The following is a 21,138-nucleotide window of genomic DNA, read 5'->3' on the forward strand; positions in this document are numbered from 1 at the left end:
AAGAACAGATTCAACAGCTTCAAACTCCAAAGTGTTACTAAAAAAAAAAAAAAGAATATAGCTTATTATAGATATTGATTTGGTTTATTAACTCCAGGAAACCTGCCAGTCACCTGTTCACCTACCAGTCTGGTGGGCACACTAGTCAGATTGACTACATTCTCGCTAGGAAACTGGAAAGATGGCTACTTAGAAATGCCAAAACTTTCCCAGGTGAAGAATGTACCCCACAACATAGATTAGTAGTTAGTGACTTCAGGATTAGTGCTAAATGGCTGCCCAGAAGACGACCAGCATGGAAAAGATGGGTCTGGAAGCTTAAGAATCCTCTGAATGGACAGAGATTTAGAGATTTAGGGGCTAGCCAGATTGGAGCAATCTCGAATATAACCAGCTGAAATTGCAAAGATATCTGAAACTCAACTGAGGAAAGAAAACTCCGAATGACCCGTCCTTATTTTCTTTGTATCGTCTATCCGGATGTTTTGTTGTCCTTTTTTTGTATCACTTAATTGTCTGGATGTTTTGCGTGCTTGTCCCATTTTGTATTTTTTAAATATATATATATATATATATATATATATAGTGGCGTACGTACACTTTGGTCTCTTATATGTAAGTGTATATTTATCTAAATCTTGTACAACTCTATTCTTTTATTCTTTCTTTCTTTCTATCAGCCCTTTCACGCTTACTTCGTTCTTTCATTCCCCCTCTCTCACATTTCCTTGCCTTCTCATCATGCTCACTTTCCCTCCCCTTTTCACTTCACTGCGTCCCTGTCATTTTTTCTTGCCCTTCCTTATTTCTTCTGTCCTTCTGCCTCTACCTCTCTCTCTCCACGTGACCGTTGTTCGGTCAAGCCTGACCTTTCTTTCTTGGTTTGGCCGCCGTCCGTGCAACATCTATATTCCTTCCTGTGCCTGTGAAATCTTGTATCCCTGTCGTAAGGCTTTATCTCCACACACACCAGCTTAATTTAATTCGTCTTTAGTTGAAAGACACCTGTTATTAGTATTTGTGTAACAATCTGGTTTTTTTCCGTCCTTGTTTTTGTATACATTCGCTGCTTTCTTCCAAGGAATCTAATGCCCATAGCTTAGTTTTTCCTTGGGGCTGGCCAGATTGGAGCAATCTCGAGTATAACCAGCCGAAATTGCAAAGATAATCTGGAACTTGACTGAGGATAGAAAACTCTGAATGACCCGTACTTATTTTCTTTGTATCGTCTATCTGGATGTATTGTCGTCCCTTTTTTATATCACCTAACTGTCTGGATGTTTTGCATTCTTGTCCCATTCTATATATATATATATATATATATATATATATATAAACATATATAGATATATAATATATTACTTGTTTCAATCAGACTATGGCTATGCTTGGGCACCACCTTAAGTAATTTCCTTTTTAGTCGAATGAATCAACTTATTGTTTTGTTTTGTTTTTTTGTATCAATTCTGGCATTTATTCTAATTGGTCTCTTTTGTGAAACCACTAAGTTATGGGGACATAAACAGAATGACTCTGGTTGTTAAGAAGAGAGTAGAGGGAGAGAGAAAGAAACTCCAGACAATATAAAATCAATAGTAAGAACAAAAATAACAATAAAATAATATAAATAGTAATAGCAATAATATAAGGGAGAATACTAAATTTTATTAGAACATTTAATACAAAGAAACAGGAAAGAAGAGAGACAATAAAAATAAAAAGAAAAAAGATGGGGTGTAAAGCACCAGATGGGGCTATGAGCCACCACATACCCCATAAAAAATGGTGTGCTCAACCATGCTCCACAGTAATCACTGCCACAGAGAATGGCCAGCAACCTCACAGGGTGTATTTCTCCAACAAGCTGTCGTTATCCCTGTTTTGTACAGGAAATCAGTACAATGGGGTCCTAGAACATCTGACATCTCAAGCCGACCAGGCCCCTGTATTTATTAATTTGAACTATGTACTACTATTTGGCTGTGAGGCAGAACAGAGAAAGGCTAGGTGGTACTAGTCTAGTGATGTCTCTAGCTGCTTGAGGGTTGGACTTTTTTATTCTGGGGGATGGTAAGCCCATCAGTGGACCATCTGGCTAGAGCCAACTCTGGTTCCTGGGCCACATTAGGTTTGGCTATCCCATGGAGTATCTTGACAATGAAGGTGCAGCTGGAAGAGACCAAAGAAAGATAGGCTAGCAGAGCCAGTCCACTGCAGATCACAGACCAAGGCCACCAAATCTAATAAGCAGTTTGACCTGCTGCCTGCCAGCATTGTCAAAACAGACTTTGCAGTTCAGTTCAGCACAGCTCTAGATGGTGTTATCAAAATTACTGAGGCAGCCTCTGAGATACTGACCATGGCACACTGTGTAGTGCAAAAAGGGGCTTAGCCAGAGCAAAGCAATTCTTCAGGAGGAAGAGTACTGGGTGCATGTCAATGAGGCACAATCTCTTGGTCAACTTGGAAGTCTGCAAGGTATTCAGGAGGATTGGGGAGCTAAGGATGTAGACAGTGTCCTTTGGTGTCAGCCAAACCCCCTCCAAGACAGACTGGATATTGAGTTAGGCATCTCAAAATTCAACCTCACCATCACTCACATTAATCACTTCTGACTCGGATGGGTTGATCTCAAGCCCAATAAGCTTTAGGTAGGGAATAACCTGTTGAAGGTCCCTAACTACAGATTTAGCTGCACCACCTAGAGTTGCGTCATCTAGGTACAAGACACTGAAGGGTGAGCAGACTGATTAGGTAACGTCATTGACAACCAGCACAGAAAGGAGCAGACCAAGATAATCCTGCTGGACACCTGTGGAAAAAACGATCCTGTTGTCAGCAACCATAAGTGAGCTAGGTGTACCATAGAAGTATACGAGTGGGTGTAATGAGGGGGTATGCCTTAGACAGTGACCAAAATGTGGTCGCATCTAACGCTGTTGAAAGTTTTTGGAACAAGGCCAGCAATTTTAAGGAAGCGGGTAAGTCAATTACATTGAGGTGCTCAACTAGTACTCGCTTTTATTGATCCTGAAAGGAAGAATGTAAAATCAACCATAGCAAATTTGAACTGGGAATGTAAAGAGCCAAAAGAAAAGCTGCTACGCATTTTGCCCAATGCACTAACAATTCTGCCAATTTACCACCTTAATAATACTAAGAAATCAATAATAATTATAACAGCAAAATCACAACCAGATGAGGAACAACAGTTAGTGGCATACATCACAAGGAGACAGTAAAAGAAAATGACCATTGACAAATTTATGGCATTTAGCTGAGGAAAATGCTATTTGGCAGATATGGTAGGGGTTAGTACATTCAAAATAGTTACAAAACAAAGGCAAATGCAAACCACCAGTTAGGGGCTGCTGCACACGCACACAGAACCAAATACAAGTACACTCACACACTTGGCTTCAGCCACCTGTGTGCACACTTGTACATGCATACAAATACATAAGCTGTCATGTCACATAACCAAACAGCACCTCTTGATGCCATCAAACATGCACAACTAAAACCTTGTCATACTGCCATGCAAATAACCAGCATGTACAATAGTAAGTCCTCCCGAGTTGATTGCACAAGTCAGCAAAGGTGTAACAAACATTTAAACTCCATCCACTGTTAAGAATCATCAACAGTGTGTATATAATCATCAACAAAGGGTATATAATCACAAGTATCTGAAATTGCTATGGCAGGTATTGAAATCCATCGAGTCCAGGCTATTTGCAAAATACTTGATAATGGTGGTGGGATTATTTGGTACCTGCCAAGAAGTTCCAGAGACAATCATGGCCAACGGGTACATATAAACAGATAGGACGATAGAGATGCAAATGCAGGGAATAAACAAAAGAGGTGTTTTTGTATAGGATCTAGGACACAGTTCATTATTCTGCAAATGCAAAAATAGTAGGGCTTGGTGGCATAGATATCACTATTAACATGTTGAGAGCTGAAGACTAGCCTATCTCATTAGTTACAACCTACCCAGTAGTGTCGACAGATTTGAGACTTTTGGTGGGCACAAAACAACCCTATCTCATTGTGTTTATCAAATAAGGGTTACAACTAGCTAATATAATCTCTAACCCAGCTTTAATACAAAGACTGCAGGGATGCTTTCCTTTCTACAGGGCCAGGTACATCCCACTACCAACTGTAATTACTACTGGATAGTGATGTAGAGAACTAATCTTCAGGCTGAAAAAAGAATGTTTATGTAAGGCAATGCCCTGTTTCACAGGGCTCATAGTAGCCCCTATGTAAAACTTAGTACTACTACAAGTCCCTGTGATGTACTTATATACATTGGTCCAAACAGTGCTCACCCGGAGGGATTTTTCAAAGGAGTTCTGCAGTTTTCCCTGGCATGAGGTACCACAGAGTAAGGATCCATATATCACCTCACTTCTAGTAGAGTTGGGTGGGGAAGCAGTTTGGTAAGTACCTTATGTGACAGGTCCATTCTCTTTAATATAGTAATGTTTTCTGTATGTCCACCTTATGCTTCTAACTTCCCACCACCATGGGTTTTATCTGAAGAGGCTCCACATTGTACTTGTTTGCAGGTGCTACATAAGGTACTTACGAAACTGCTTCTACAATATTGGAGGCTTTCATACAATACTTTATCAAAAATTCTGTTTCCCATTTTTTTGATAACCTCTCTATTATTCACTGCACCACGTTGTCTCTGTAATGAGGGATAGCATTGGATCTTAATTGATCTCCATCTTGTTCTCTTCAAGACATCTGCATGTATAGGATAACATCAGATCTGTCATTCTTCCATTACTCCTTCCTCCAGAAACCCCTCATCCCATTTCTTCTGTCAGACACTTGTTCTTTTCCCCTCTCATCTTTCTGTCATTACACTTTCTTGTCTTTACTTCAATGGTTAGACTGACTGCCTCATGAAGGAGTGAAGACTTTTTATTTTATTATTTGTTGGAGCTGGAAGAAAGAGCAATGCCCATGACAAGCACAAGCCCTCCAAGACAAACGAGATAGATGACATCAATGTTGCTGTTGTCATCACGCACAGTAAAGTCATGAGCAGGAAGCAAATTCTAGACCAGCACTCTGGGAAGGAATGACAAGGTGCAGTGATAAGTGTGTGTGTGTGTGTGTGGGGGGGGGGCTAAGCAATTGAACCCAACAAGGGGAATGAGAAAAGAAGAGAGTTGGGACTGCCTGAGTGGGTGTGACATGAACCCAGCCAACTTCGAGGTGCAAACGCCACTATAGTAGCAATAGAAAAGGCACAAGATAATAGCATACCTATGCGCCAGAGGCTGAAGCATGTCTGTGCATGCAGCAGCATCATCCCCAACAAGGGAACAATACTTAATTTTGGTTCTCATCTGAGCTTTATAAAGTGTCAATAAGAAGTGTGTGTGTGTGGAGGAGGATGTTAAAGTATCTCCTGGCTCCTTACTGAAGGGTTACTAATTAGCATACAATCCTAACTATAAGGATAAGCATTTGCTAGGAGAGATTCTGAGTGATAGGTAGACTTAATAATTGGATCAGTTGTGACGGTTCTAGTTGCATGCTAATCATAATTAAATGCAGTGTGGTGCAATAATGATTTCTTGATATGAATATTATTTGAATTTCCTTGCTTTTGAAAGAGACAATATTAACATCTTGGAGGATGCTTTCAAGCTTTCTGTTCATGGAATCAGTTTAGCAGTTTAGATATCAGTTATATGGCTTTTCTCCTGTATGAATATATTTGTGTCTAGTTAAGTTACCAGTCTGAGAAAATGATTTACCACAAATATCACAATGATATGGTTTCTCTCCTGTATGAATGTGTTTGTGGTTTGTTAAGGTACGTCCATGAGAGAATGACTTACCACAGATATCACAGTGATATGGCTTCTCTCCCGTATGAATGCGCTTGTGAGTAGTTAAGTGACCAGTTACAGAGAATGATTTCCCACAGATATCACAGTGATATGGTCTCTCTCCTGTATGAATGCGTATGTGAGCAGTTAAATGACTGCTTAAAGAGAATGATTTACAGCAGATATCACACTGATATGTCTTTTCTCCTGTATGAATATATTTGTGTCTATTTAAAATATGTCTTTGAGAGAATGATTTATCACAGATATCACAATTATATGGCTTCTCACCTGTATGACTATATTTGTGAGTAATTAAGTGGCTTGTTACTGAAAATGATTTCCCACAGATATCACAGTGATATGGTTTCTCTCCTGTATGAATACGTCTGTGTTTATTTAAATCACCATTTCGAGAGAATGATTTACCACAGAAATCACAGTGATGAGGTTTTTCTCCTGTATGAATATGTTTATGAGCAGTTAGGTGACCTCTTTGAGAGAAAGACTTTTTACAGATATCACAATCGTATAAGGTTTTCTCTTCCTCTTTCAGCATCCCATGTGAAAAATCTATCCTTTCTTTTTCAATTTGGTTCTCACACAATTCATTTTCCATAATTTGTTTTTACTCACCACAGTATATTAATAATTTTGTGTTTAGATATTTCCATACATCAACTGTTATCTTTGCTGATATTGGAATGATGCTGCAAATTCCTTTGTACATTTGTCTAGTTAGTGAAGTAAAGAAGGGTTGCTAATAAACTCATTTGGAGGAAACACTTCATGAAAATTCTCTTGCAGATTTATATAAATGAGATTGTATCTATTCTGTATAACTTCTTCCTTTAGTCTGATATAAAGACAATAAATATTGATGATGCATCTGGATTTTAAAATTCTTCATTCTGAAATTAAAAAAAAAAGTAAAAAGTATAAAGTATAAAGGATACTTAAAATGTAGAGGTTCAACAGTGGAAATTTTACATTTCTATACCAACAAACTAGAATAACTTAATTTCAGTTTTAACTTATTTAAGTTACAACATATAGCTTTTTGTGAATCTACGACTACACATACAACCTCAGATTGTGTACCATTATATATATGTATATGTATAGGCATTAAGATAAACTTACTTGGAAATGGATGCATGGTGTTCAATCATATAATAGTATAAATAAAATAAATATATATGCATATATACATACATATATATATATATATATTATTTATATTATATATAGGCATGTTGATGCATGTTGCATTCAAGAGGTAAGGTGGCAGGGAGCTACAGCCAGTTTCCTCAAAGGCAGATACATGGGTATAAAATCTGGGAAGGTGACAATGACAGTGTAAGTAGTGTGGGCATACTTCTTGTCAAGGACATCCTAAGACCCAAAAGAAATGAAGCTAGTATACTCTGCTGGATATGCAATGTCAGTGTGCATGTACAACAGAAATAGATGGATAGGGTCATAGAGGTAGTCAGAGTGTGCAATAGAGTACTTAAGCTCAGGCTAGTTTTGCAGAATAGAACAGCAACAATTATCTCTGCTTATGCCCACCAAGCAGGTCTACCAAATGAACAAAAGGATTGCTTTTATGATATTCCTCTGCACACTACCTTAGAGACGAATGACAATGATCTCATTTGCATGACTGGGGATTTCAATGGGAATGTTTCATCCACGGTGTACATGGGGGCTATGAAATTGGCTCCTGAAACAAAGAGGGGACAAGGCTACTGGAGTTCTGTTATGTGAATAACCTATTGATCTGCAACACCAACTCCAAGAAGCCAGCCAGCACCTGATAACCTACCAGTCAATTAATCATGCTAGCCAGATTAATTACATTCTCATCAGAGAACTGGATACATGGTTGCTCCTAAATACAAAGACCTTCCCTGGTGAAGAATGTACCCCCTGGCATAGACTAGTCATTAATGACTTTAGACTCCAGGCCAGAAGGATGCCAAGAAATAGAGCAATCTGGAAAAGAAGGATTTGGAAGCTTAAGGATCCTTTATATCGTCAGAGATTTAGGGACAACCTAATTGAGGAATTTGATGAGAGGGAGGAGAAACTACAGACTTGTAACATAGAGGGCAACTGGGAATTCCTGTGGGACAACTTGCTGAGTGCCACAGACTAAATCTGCAGCCAGTGCAAAGTCCCATCCAGACCTAGCCTAATGGTGGTGGTGGTGGTGGTGGAACGATACTCGACAAGGCTATTAGAGCAAAGAAGCAGGTCCGGAAGGATTGGATGCATGGGGTAACAGATAGCCAGAAGAGAAGCTAGGGGACAGGTATATCTAGCCAGGGAAGAAGCAGAAAGAAGAAGTTTGCCTATGTTCAGCAACGTGAGAACCAGAGACTTGAAGTGTTTTGGATTGCAGGGCAGTCTGTGAGAGAAAATTGTGATGACATAGGAGAGAAATGTGTCCATATGGATGATGGTGCACTTGCATTTAATGATTCTGCAAAGAAAGCGGCTTAGAAATGCCATTATGAAAGGCTGCTAAATGTGGAGAATGAATGGGAAAAGAAGAATCTGCCAAATGTTGTCCCAACTGAGGGACCAGCTATCCTAATTGACAGTAGATTAATAGATAAAACAATTAAGGACATGAAGACAGGGAAAGCCCCTAGCTCATCAGGAATCTCCACTGAGATGCTGAAAACATCTGGCATAGTAGGGTATAGCCTACTCATCCATATAGTTAATCAGGTTGTCTATGAGGGAGTCATAGCCAATGATTCGTGTAGTAGCATCATAGTCAAATGCTACAAAAGTAAAGGTGATGTTTTAAACAGAAATAATTACAGAGGCATCAAACTACTGGACCAGGTGAAGAAAGTCACAGAGAGGGTCATAGTTCAATTAATTAGTGAGAGAATTAGGCTAGATGTGATGCAGTTTAGATTTGAGTTAGGCAGTAAGTGGTGTAGGTTATGGTCAAGTCACCTGTATTGTAAATCAGGTAGTTCACAAAGGAGTCAAACCCAATGACTGGAGTAGCAGCACCATAGTCAACTGCTAAAAAGGTAAAGGTGATGCTTTAGATAGAAATAACTACAGGGGGTATCAAACTGCTGGATCATGGAGAGGGTCATAGCCCAACTAATTAGGGAGAGAGTCTGTTTACATGAGATGCAGTTCAGTTTTGTGCCAGGTAGAAACACTACTGATGCTATATTTCTGGTAAGGCAACTGCAGGAGAAATGCCTACCCAAAGACAAACTTCTATACTTGGCTTTTGTTGACTTGGAGAAAGCCTTTGACAGGGTCCCCTGATCCCTTATCTGGTGGGCGATGTGGAAACTAGAGATAGACGAGTGGTTAATAAGAGCTGTACATGGATGTTGTCAGTAAGGTAAGGGTTGGCAATTAGTATAGTGATGAATTTCGGGTAGAAGTAGGGATTCACCAAGGATCAGTCCTCAGCTCCCACTTATTCATCATAGTTCACCAGGCAATAACAGAGGCTGCACTTGGGAGTTCCTCTATGCTGATGACCTTGCTCGCATAACTGAATCACCACCAGAAGGGCCTTAGAGTCAATGTTGCAAAAACCAAAGACCTAGTTAGTAGGAAGGTGAACAAATCACAAATCCCTTCAGGTAGATGGCCCTGCTCGATCTGTAGAAAAGGCATAGGTAGAAACTCCATAAGACGTACCCAATGTAAGCTATGGACAAATAAGAGGTGCAGCAACATCAAAGGAAGGTTAACTTGTATGATAGCTTTTGTGTGCGGCAGATGCACAGGTGCAATAAACACCAAAGATTCTATCACATGCCAAGGGGAGAAACTAGAAGTAGTTGATAGCTTCTGATACCTAAGTGACCAAGTCCGTAGTGGGGGTGGATACTTGGAGAGCGTTGCCGCTAGAATAAGAATAGCCTGGGCAAAGTTCAGAAAGCTCCTACCTTTACTGGTGACAAAGGGCCATGACTGTTAAGAACATACGCAGGCTTGAAAGAAATGAAGCTAGTATGATCCACTGGATGTGTAATGTCAGTGTGCACACACAACAGAGTGCAAGTGCCCTGAGAGAAATGTTGGACATAAGAAGCATCAGATGTTCAATGTTAGCAAAACAAAATCTTGAATATGATGTGTTTGCAAAGGCTTGATAGAAATGAAATGAGCATACACTATTCGATGTGTAATGTCAGTGTGTATGAATGACAGATTGAGTTACCATGCTTCTACAACATTCTACATCATCAAGGCACACAAAATCATGCCACTGGCATGTTTTCTAGAATCTACTGTTCAATCACGAATCTCCAGAATCTAATAGAAATCCCTGATGCTCTTTGTTACCCTGCCTTAAAGTGCATGATCCACTGTCTGCATACTAAAACCTTACCTGGCTGAACAGAGGAAATACAACTACAACTGTTGTTTGTCTTTAAATAAACCCCCAATTTCATTCAAACAATGAAAACCAAATAATGGCTGGCCACAGTTGTGAACGATTTCATGGTTCATTTGCCATCAACAAACAAAAATCATCCGATGATTCTCTTTTCCATTTTGTTGCAGAGACATTTTACCTAAAACCTACTGTTTTTACCAGTTGTTCTACATTTCCCAAACAATAAGTACATTCACTCAAATTGAGTGACAACACTCATGACCTATGAAGTATTCACTTTCTATATAAATATGGAATCACTGTTAGTCATACCAATCCTACAATACCTGAGTGATGACCAGTATTATATATATATATATATATATATATATATATATATATATATATATATATATATATACAACAGTATTATATGGACAACCAAACTAATTACGCTTCAGACATGCAAATTAAAATTTGACATGCAGTAGATGGTGCTGCAACTAGCTCCTCTGTACACTCAAACGAAATCCCTTGTGAATGGATGTTCCTTTGCCAACAAGGGCCTCAAAATATGGATGCTCACCCGATAATGCAGGCTAATTCCAGTGCACTCTGGAGAAGACCATACCAGGATGAAATTGAACCTTTAAAGGTCAATAATGAATATGTATACACGATTTCTGATTGATCAACAAATTATAGGAATTAACCTGTAGTGAAACTACCTCCCGCCATTAGATACAAAACTACTATCGCCATTACATACAATCTTCTCATTTAAATATAAGTAAATGCGAGCGTAGTAGAGAACCCATTCCTTGTCCATCACGTGACTGATCATTATTCGAATCGGCAACTTCTTCGAACCGTTCCCGCCAGAACGCAAACTGACCAATCACGGCTCCTAATAAGGTCACGTGATAGAGTGTATTTCTACCATCTGGTGAGCCAATAGTTTGTTATAAATAGCTTTAACTCGGCAACCAAATTTGTCTCGGTCCAGTTTCTCTTTGAGAACTGTTCGGTGTACCACACGACAGCAGCAGCAGTTCTAGCTACCACTTCAACAGCTTCGTCCAGCCACGATGACCTCCGCCGTCGCCACATCAGCAACAAGAGTCTACGACTACTATCCAGCATCATTGTCATGACCAACACGATTAATACCAAACAGCCTCTACACTACCAGCGTCAACACGAATTACTATGTACACCAAACCAAACCTCCGCGGCACATCTCTCTCTTCGATTCTGTCAGGTGACTCAGCTTCACCACAGTAAATAAACAGACAAGAGTTCTTAAACAGACAAGAAATTCTCAGCCAGCGACGAACATCTGTATAACAAGAATCACGGCACGGCATCGATGCCACGACATCACAACTAGTGATCAGCACTGCCACACTCAGCCTCTCCTCACTTTCACATACAGAACTTTTCCTATAGTGTACTAACGATCTGGTATAATTGTTCACGTGTTATTGACTCTCTTTCTATCTGCTGTAAACACTCACACACATGTATCACTCACATACACACTTTTCTTTGTATGACGGCCTGTCTTTGATTATGCTCTTATATGTCGCATTCACACTCTCACACAGACATACATCTTTAATGCCACAATAAATATCTCTGTTATTCATCTAATACGGCTGTGGTCTTTCATTACTGGTCATCTCTGTTATCGTCGCATAACATATCATGTATATCATCCTCGATATATAATTGTATGTTCGACCGTGTGACATGTTTAAATAAAAGGAGTCCTCCTGTTTTTCCATTCGTCACCATTTCTCCTTTTTGAGTTCGCACGGTCGTCCCTTACAAACTCATCAAGGTATATATTCAATTAACCAGACTGAATCGATAGACTATTCTTTTACTTGTTTTTGTGATTTGACTGCGGCCATGCTGGAGCACTGCCTTGGAAGGTTTTAGCCAAACAAATCGACCCCAGGACTTTTTTTAAAGCCCAGTACTTATTATATCGGTCTCTTTTGCCGAACCGCTAAGTTATGGAGGCGTAAACACACTAACACCGGTTGTCAAGCGGTGATGGGAGGGGGACAGACACAAATACACAATCATATAGATATATATATACGACAGGCTTCTTTCAATTTCCATCTACCAAATCCAAGCCCCAATATTTAAGCGATTGTTATGAATAGACAGTACTCGCATTCTTTTACGACTGTTAATTTCACATTCTGATGGAGGTAATTATGAAAATTATTTTGTGTTATGTGTCATTAATTCCGTGAAGTTCCTATCATTTACATAACCATTTACATAACCTCTACTATTTAGTCATGTAATGTAGTTCCCCGGGTTTTACATTACACTATATAACCTTAAGTTTACGCTGTCGCTTTTAATTAAATTAAACCTATCTTCATTTTTGCCTTCTTAAATCTGTTTCAAAATGAAATGTAAGAATTTCATTAAAAAAAAAAAGTGGTAAATTCAGACAATAAATTTTTGTTTATATATTATCTTTGATGTTTTGAATGAATCTGACCATTCGAAACCGTCGGAAATTACTCGTTCTTTCGGCAAACCTTAAAGTGAGATAGGCCTAATAGTAAACTTACCAAGAATTCCTTTAAAGTTCAAAATTTTGTGCAAATATTACATCCATCATAAGTATTAATATTGCAAAAAGAAAGAAACACGGTTGCTGATCTAACAAATAGCAGCCAAATCTCATACGAATAATTTTCTTTTTTTTTTAAAAAAGATATCATATAGCACTGAGGTTGATATGATGCCTTAGTATGGGCATCAGTGTAATGAAAAAAAAAAACGGTAAAAGAATAACAAAGAATATTTACATAACACTCTGATTGACAAGATTCATAAATACAAGATATCTCTACAAAATACTTACATATATAATTCGCGAGTGAACATAAAATGTGAAATGGAGACTATAATTCTAACGCTGAAATCTCACAGAAGACAAAATTGATGGTTTTGTGTTGGAACTTTACGTAAGTTTATAATCTCCTGATTAAGATAGATTAATCGATAGATTGTCGAGTTTCTAGACACGTGCAATGGATTACGAAACAAAAAAAGCTGAACGAATAAATTTACATATTTCTGGATTAAAGTACAGCGGAAGTCACGATACTAGGTTTCTCATTGGTCATTTGGTCAGATGATTAAGGCATACAGCAAAGTTATTGGCTTAGATCAACTCGAGCGGGTTTTCAATAATAATCGTCCTAGACATGACCAAATATTCATTTAGGACGGTACTACTAAAGAAGAGTGGTCCCCAACGTGCACCCGTGCAGTCGCGCGTCTGCGCTAGCTAGTTGTGAGTAGTCGAACCTACAAGTGCGCGTATGCAAATGAATACATATATATAAATAGTTATATAGATGGATTGGTAGATAAATAGAAAGGAAGATAGATAATTAGTAGAAGTTGCAAAGTGACTTAAGTACTGAAAGTTTCACACGCATGTACTAATTTGCATACGTGCGCACGCGCACATGTATTCATTTGCATACGCGCGCACTTGTTGTAGGATCGACTACTCACGACTAGCTAGCGCGGACGCGTGACTGCGCGTGTGCGGGTTGGGAACCACTCTTCTTTAGTAGTACCTTTAGGACTACAATATCTATTGTATCTATGTAGGGTGTTTCTCTGTTATTTCTAGAAAATCGAGCGATCAGACTAGAGACGTAGTAGTGGTAGTCAAAAATGTTGCTGTATACAGAACTTCTACATATATATTGGATCTCTCTGAATTGACGGGCACCACTTTTCATTTATTCCTTTTTCCTTGCGCTAGCTTATTATACTGTCTGATAGTCGAAAGACCCTATCTGTTTGTTATTTCCTTGTGTTTGTGTATCTGCGGGACTGATAATGAAACCATAACAGTCCAGGTAAAATACGAAAATAAAGTTGTGTATTCTGAGTAAATATGTAAATAGTTGGAAATATATAAATTCAATATTCTCCTCAGTTAAATATTTTCAAATTATTTTTGTAAATTCTTAAGAATGTTTCCAGTTTTTGTACATAGACTGAAACATCGCTTGTATTTTTATTTATTTATTTTTTTCTTCTTATATTTTGATAGAAAAATGTTTCCAAGTTAGTTTCTGAAATAATGGCGGATGTAAATATATTAAGCAAAGAAAAAGTAGATGAGTTACGTCGCAAGTTATGGGGAAATAATGAAAAAATGAAGAACTGTATCCCGAAGGAGAAACAGAATGCATACAACGGTTATTTCAACAACGCGGGTATAGAAAAAGTGTCTGAATTCGTAGAGGCATATATGGTCTTAAGAATCGGGGCTTCGTTGGATTTTGACATCAAAGAAATTGAAAACGCTTTGAAAGTGTATAATAAAGATACTCTCAGTAATATTTTGAAAGGGTTTTTGTCAGATAGTTTAATTAGTGATTGGGACTTTTACCAGAAATTGCGCAAGATTCTTCGAAGATATGAATTACAATATAACAGTGTGGAGCGTCTGAAAGGACACTATAATGAGTGGATTAAAAACAATATTCCTCCTATCGACAAAATCAGCAAAGAACTTGGCTGGAGAAATATGAACAACACACCCTATTCATATATTCTATGTGTGGACGATTTAGATAAACTTCCGTCTGAAACATCTCTTCATTCCGCTTATCTGCTGTTTAAAATATATTCTAATTTGATCGTTTGTTACGAATATTGCGAGGATGATGAAACTATGAAAACTATCATCGAAACTATCAAAAAATTCAAAGATGATCTGGAAAAACAATTGAATGATAAGTTCTATTTTTGTTTCTTCCCCCAGAAGAGGAAATATTCCATGAACACTGAAAAAGAAGAAGAATGCACATATTCAAACCAAACATTGATTTATATAGTCGATAACATATTTCCGAGTTGCTTTTATTCTGACCCTGTTTTTAAGCTATCTTGTAAAGATAACGAAAATCGCAATGAATTGTGGAATAAACATTTAATAGAATTAAAGGAGAAGGTAGAAGATAATACATTGGAGGAAACTCTCGAAAAGTATCGCGTGGATCCTCAAGAAAAAAAAAGATGTTACATTCGTAAAATTACAGGGAAACAAGAATCCGTGTGGTAGGGAACGAAATGATGCTTGCTTCTACATGTCGAAAAATATTTGGCTGCGATTCCTTTATCGATATGTAGGCAAAGGCACCTTCTTTTTCAACTCTTCTTCTCAGTTTCATATTCTTTTTGAAATCCAACAACATTTCAGCCAACTCAAAATTTTCATTTCCTGGTTCATAATTTTCTAGGTCTACAGACCAGAGTGGATAATCCATCTTTAATAAATGGCATAACTACAGAGTTCTACCCCCCAGACTTTGGAAGGTCATAGTTATGCCTAATAAATCATTGTATCTTCTCTCAAAGTCTACATGAAAACCTTCAAGATGGGCAATGCATTCTGATGTAGTAGCAGTGGTGTTAAAAGTTTGAAATGATGCCAAAATTTTAATTTCCCCATATACCCTTTTATCTTCTGAGAACAGGTGACCAAATCTGATTTTCTACCTTGCAGCTCTAAGTTAAGCAGATTCACTGTTTTAAAAATATCACTCAAGTAGAATATTTTTGATTTAAACTCAGTCTTTCCAAAATTTTCTGAGCTGTATCAGACAAACTTTTAATGGATAACATTTCTTCCCTTATTTCATCTTCATGGATGAATCTGACATGGACCAGAAAGATAGCTTGGTTAATAATTATGCTATCATCAATCTGGATAGAAAAATTTGTCTTTTGGAGAATTTCTACAATCTTTTCCTCAACAAAATTAGACATTTCATCCTGTCTTCTTGTAATTGTGTTATTTGAAAGTGGAATTGTACTCCGAGTAAATGCAGCATCTTTTCCCAGAACCTCATTTGCACATGCTATCATAGCAGGCTTGACAAGTTTCTCACCATAGAGCTGAGGTGCTGCAACCTTGGCAATAATTTCAGAGACCAAATAACTTGGTTTGAGTGTCTTTGCTTTTTCAGTATTTATCTTCTTTACAAAGTCAGGTAGTTTGATTGGCTGTATTTTCTTTTTATTCTCAAAATATTCCCTGCCTTTACGAACAGATGATGGCTGCCTTAATTTCTGGTGCTGTTCCAGCTTAACTTTTTTCATCGAATGATTTGTCATGATGGCATCACATTCAAGACACATAGGATTTGAGTCTACAGATACAAAACCAAACATGATAAAATCTTCTTTTAGTTCCTCAGTTTTACCTTCTTAGCAGTTGGTTCAGGCATTATTACAACCGATCTTAAAAAAAAAAAAAAAAAAAAAATAAGAGTAATAAATGCTTTATTTCTATAAAATAATAAATACTTTATTTCTATAAATTAAAAGTATCAAATTTATTATTAAACAATATTGTGTAGTGATTTATTAAAAATATCAAATTTATTATGAAACTGTTGTGATTGTAAAATTTAAATTATGTAATTCTTGATTGTAATATATTATTGATTATATATTATATATTGTTGATACTTATGGAATAATTATAAAATTTTCTTTTCTTATTATTCTATTATTCTGTCTTCATATAAATTATTATTAATTAACAGTGTCTTTATTATCGAACAATATTGTGTAGATCTGAAATGGCTTCAATATTTTTATGGCTACGAATTCTCTGGGAACCACTAGAAATTCTCTGGGGACCACTGGTGGGCCCCAGGGACCACGTTGGGAATCACTGATTTATAGGAGTGTAGTGAGACATGTTAGCACTATTTTGTTCTGGCTGCATAACAGTTATGCTATGCCCGGCAACTTCCACTCGGCAGTGAAGCACACGTTTTTCAAAAGCAAAAGCCAATTGCTGTTGGACTGTCGAGACGAACCTAGTTTCTTTTGGTACTTGACAAGATGCAGTCTCTGATTTTTCGGTGAGATTCTGACTTGCCTTGCATGTCACTCATTGGATTTATTGCTTACATCTTGAAACTGGGGCTAATGCAGTTCCGCACCTTTCCTTGAAAAATGCATGTTATTGAAAAGTTTTTTTTTTCAGATTCCTATGTTTTAGATGTCGGAGATTACAAATATGCAAAAAAAGAAATTGGTGTTCCTTCGATATAACTCTACAAGATCAAAACATCAATTCGACTCTTTCCGTGAAAAGCTCTGCTATAACACGGCAATTCACTTTGGATATCTTCATGACAGCAGCTGTCACAGAGATATCTGGAGCCAATTATCGAGTTATATCAAAGATATCTGAACTTAACTGTCAAAAGTTGTCGAGTTATATCGAAGGAATGCCAAGAAATTTTTTAACCACCATCACCACTCCCCCTCCCATTAAAAATTTTGAACTTTTTCAAAATTTTTTTCTCCGTATGTTTTAGATGACAGAGGTCCTGGATGTGCAAGAAACCACGTTTTCAAAATTTTAAATTCAATAAGCATATAGATAGGTGTATAAAGAGATAGATAGGAATGTCTTCCTGGGGCTAAAAACAACAGTAACACCGTCTTCTATAGGACTGCCACATTTAGTTTAGACAAATATACTTTATGAATAAACGAACAAGGATAAATAGATAAACAGATAAATAAAGAAATGGATGAAAACGTTCAAAATTTAAAATTGGAGAAGGGGTAAAATTTGAACCCCTTATTAAACTTTATAACATTAATTATTAAATATTAATATTTGTTTCTCATAAAATGGTGTATATTTAAAGTAGTTGTATGATGTCAACTTAATGTGACAGTCCCACGAAGGGAATAATACTACTGCCATTTAGCCCTAGGAAGCAGCACCACTTCCTGTCGGCCTTGACATAATTCCTGTGTCCTTATGTTTACAAGGGGGAGACAAGCACCCCCCACCCAGCTAAGCCTGCATCCTGAGACATGTTTCTGAGTCTTTGCTCGTCTGGAGATGTGAATGTGTTTCACTAGAATTATTATATGTTTACAAGAACTAGACGCATTGCCAACTAGCAGGCCATTGCTACTCCAGACTGATGACTAGCAAAGACTCAGAAACATGTCTCTGGATGCAGGCTTAGCTGGGTGGGGGTGCTTGTCTCTTGTAAACATAAGGACACAGGAAATGTGTCAAGGCCGACAGGAAGCGGTGCTGCTTCCTAGGGCTAAATGGCAGTAGTATTATTCCCTTTGTGGGACTGTCACATTAAGTTGACAGCATACAACTACTTTATCGCATCACTACTGCATAAATCTCTCTGCGAGATTTAGAAATGTATTATTTCTATTTTTGAAATCAGTGAATGTGTTTCGCTAGAATTATTATATGTTTACGAGAGCTAGACAGGCATCTCCAACTAGCAGGCCATTGTCTTTGGATACCATCTATGATTTTTTTTTTGACGTTTTTCCTTGCTGCCAGAGTGAGTTCGTGTTTTGCTTGTGTCAACTGTTTTTTTCTGTGAACTGTTTGTTGTTATTTTCACCCTTCGGGGCGGAAAATTTCTGTGGAATTGAAAATTGTTTTCTTGTCTAACGACAAGTATGGAGCTAAATATAGCATTGCAGAAGGAATTCTCCAGAGTGGGAGAGGTCAACCCAGTTGAAAAGTGAACAAAGGAAACCAAGTTTCTCCAAGGCAGTGAGCAGAGGCTCAATAGAATTGGAAGTAACAGTGGACAAGTTGTTTCAGTATAGACAACTGATACAGAAAGTGGGCGAAAAAACAAAACTAATACTGCCCCCAGAGTTGATAAACGCAATTAAAGAAAAAATTAGTTGTATATAAAGTATACAACTTAAAGGAGAAGAGGATAGCCGAAGTAAAGACGGATATTGTGGAGAGATGTTTGGCTCCAATTTAGCCAAAAGTTCGCTACGTTAGTCGAGGCACAAGAAGTGCAACTGTTGAAGTGCATTTCGACTCGGCTAACGTAGCAGAGGAGATTTCCACACAAACCTTAAAAAATGAAAGCATTATGCTGCTGCCCACTTACATGGGACGCAGAACGGCTCGAATCACAGTGGAAGACATACCGGTCGGGTATGATGTAATGTGGGTGGCAGCAGCGGTATCTTTTGACGCGGAATAAAATTTAAACATCCTGAGTATGAGGAAGGAGGAGGCAATCAACTGGAGAGGGCAGATGCTAGAAATAGTTGTTCAAGAAAGTTTGCCTGACAGTCCTGATCAGGAAGAGCTTGGACTTACAGATAAGTACTGTCTTTTTGGACCCAGAAGGTAGGCTGGTCGTCCTCGATGTAACAAGAGTAAGCAGCCCTTCAGGTTGGTAGCTGTCTATGCTCCAAATGAGCATGGGCAGTCTGGTTTTTTTCGGAACCTGGAGTACTTTCTACTGATGTCAAAAACAGTAGTTTTGTTAGGGGACTTCAACACTATCCTTGATGCATGCATCGATAGTGTAGGCTCCACCAATAGAAAAGGGAATCCATGCTTCAAGGGTCTACTAGACCGCTACCGACTGGATGAGCCAAGCATTCCACAGTGGATGTGGAGTACCAACGACGGCTCATGCAGATCGTATATAGACAGAATATTCGTCAAGGAAAGAGATAAACATAGCCTTAGTTGTCCACAATTTTGTATTGTGCTTTACATGGATCACAAGCTTGTGATGTGTAAGGTACAGGTAGATAAGTGTCATAGACAGGGACCAGGGTATTGGAAAATGAACAAGTCTATTTTGGCTTGTGAAGCTTTCCGTACCCTGATTAAGGAGTTAGTTCAGAGGGCGTTATGTGGCACCATCATTAATAATAGATGGTGGCACGCCCTCAAGAGAGCCATCCGTCTTGAGTCCATTAGATTTAGCAAGCAGCTAAGTGTAGATAGGACTAGAATAGAGGGTGACTTAGTTAAGAGCCTAGATGAGGCAATGGAATCTGGCTCCACACCTAGAGTGTTGGTGGCGAGAATGGTCTTGTACCGTCACCTCAATGCCAAACATGAAGGGTGCTGAGTTAGAGCTAATGTACGTGCTGGGAAACGAGAAGGTATTAATGTAGCCAGATGGGCTCATCACGTGGAGAGTCAGAAGGGCAAAAAGTCCTGTATTAAGTCTTTAACTGACGAACAGGGTTGCAAGATCTATGGACAGGAGGAGATGCGAAAGGCTTTTCACCAGCATTTTGTTCAGTTGTTCAGGGAGAGCGGTACGCTTGAGCGCGGGGAGCCCTTAAGGGACTTCCTAGCTGGCGGGCCTCGACTCTCGGCAAATGAAGCTGGATGCTGTGAAGGGCCGATCACTCCCACGGAGGTAAGAGAGGTGCTGGCCGAGTGCACTGGGGAAGAGTCTCCGGGACTGGATGGTCTGCCCTGTGAGTTTTACCGTTTAATGCCGGACTTGTTTGGGGATGTCCTGGCTGGCGTCTATGCAAACTGACAGCAGAATGGGAGTATTCCCAGTGCTGTAAGCCGTGGAGTAGTGACGCTGGTCCAGAAAGACCCAAGCAAGGGGGATAGCATTAGCAACTATCGGCCCATAACTCTACTTAATGTAGAGTTTAATTTCTGTGTAATTTTAAAATGATAACCAAAAAAAAAAAAACAGATTAGTTTAAGTTCTCTTAATTTTTTATCAAGTTCTCAATTTTAATTTCATTGATTAAATTGTACATAATCGTTAAAACCAAAAATTGTATATAAGCATGATCTCATTCATTTTGTGTAATTGTCTGTCTTGTGCCGTCCTCATCTATGTGTGATCTGTAGTGATCATAATAAAGATTTCAACTAGCAGGCCATTGCTACTCTAGACTGATGACTAGCAAAGATTCAGAAATATTTCTCTGGATGCAGGCTTAGCTGGGTGGGGGTGCTTGTTTCCCCCTTGTAAACAAAGGACACAGGAAATGTGTCAAGGCTGACCGGAAGTGGTGCTGGTTCCTAGG

At 38.4% G+C, this 21,138-nt stretch overlaps 3 protein-coding genes across 5 annotated transcripts; 1 reads left to right on the forward strand and 2 right to left on the reverse strand.

Annotated features, from left to right (window-relative positions):
- Window positions 1–1,645: 1,645 nt before the first annotated feature.
- LOC106872819 (uncharacterized) lies at window positions 1,646–13,494 on the reverse strand. Of its 2 annotated transcripts, none has more exons than XM_014919941.3 (2): window positions 13,136–13,494; window positions 1,646–6,775 (listed from the first exon to the last, which is right to left on the reverse strand). In XM_014919941.3, the coding sequence occupies exon 2, from the start codon at window positions 6,481–6,483 to the stop codon at window positions 5,716–5,718; it is 768 nt and encodes a 255-aa protein (XP_014775427.1). In that variant the 5' UTR covers window positions 6,484–6,775; window positions 13,136–13,494; the 3' UTR covers window positions 1,646–5,715. The 2 variants fall into 2 exon arrangements, with proteins under 2 accessions (XP_014775427.1, XP_089211139.1); XM_089355013.1 differs by having other exon boundaries at window positions 12,840–13,141.
- Window positions 12,444–16,811, forward strand: LOC149134626 (uncharacterized). Of its 2 annotated transcripts, none has more exons than XM_089355008.1 (2): window positions 12,444–12,464; window positions 14,348–16,811. In XM_089355008.1, the coding sequence occupies exons 1-2, from the start codon at window positions 12,459–12,461 to the stop codon at window positions 15,362–15,364; spliced, it is 1,023 nt and encodes a 340-aa protein (XP_089211134.1). In that variant the 5' UTR covers window positions 12,444–12,458; the 3' UTR covers window positions 15,365–16,811. The 2 variants fall into 2 exon arrangements, with proteins under 2 accessions (XP_089211134.1, XP_089211135.1); XM_089355009.1 differs by lacking the exon at window positions 12,444–12,464 and adding an exon at window positions 13,782–14,150.
- LOC128248346 (SCAN domain-containing protein 3-like) lies at window positions 15,847–16,476 on the reverse strand. Its single transcript, XM_052969393.2, has one exon. It carries the CDS (start codon window positions 16,474–16,476, stop codon window positions 15,847–15,849), a length of 630 nt encoding a protein of 209 aa, XP_052825353.1.
- Window positions 16,812–21,138: the final 4,327 nt, after the last annotated feature.

Source organism: Octopus bimaculoides, chromosome 7, assembly GCF_046866305.1.
Source record: "Octopus bimaculoides isolate indiv1 chromosome 7, ASM4686630v1, whole genome shotgun sequence".
NCBI lineage: Eukaryota > Metazoa > Mollusca > Cephalopoda > Octopoda > Octopodidae > Octopus > Octopus bimaculoides.

What these genes read in the sequence shown, in the direction of transcription:
- LOC128248346 (XM_052969393.2), bottom strand. Translation starts at nt 16,476, where the DNA reads ATGTTTGGTTTTGTATCTGTAGACTCAAATCCTATGTGTCTTGAATGT.
- LOC106872819 (XM_014919941.3), bottom strand. Translation starts at nt 6,483, where the DNA reads ATGGAAAATGAATTGTGTGAGAACCAAATTGAAAAAGAAAGGATAGAT.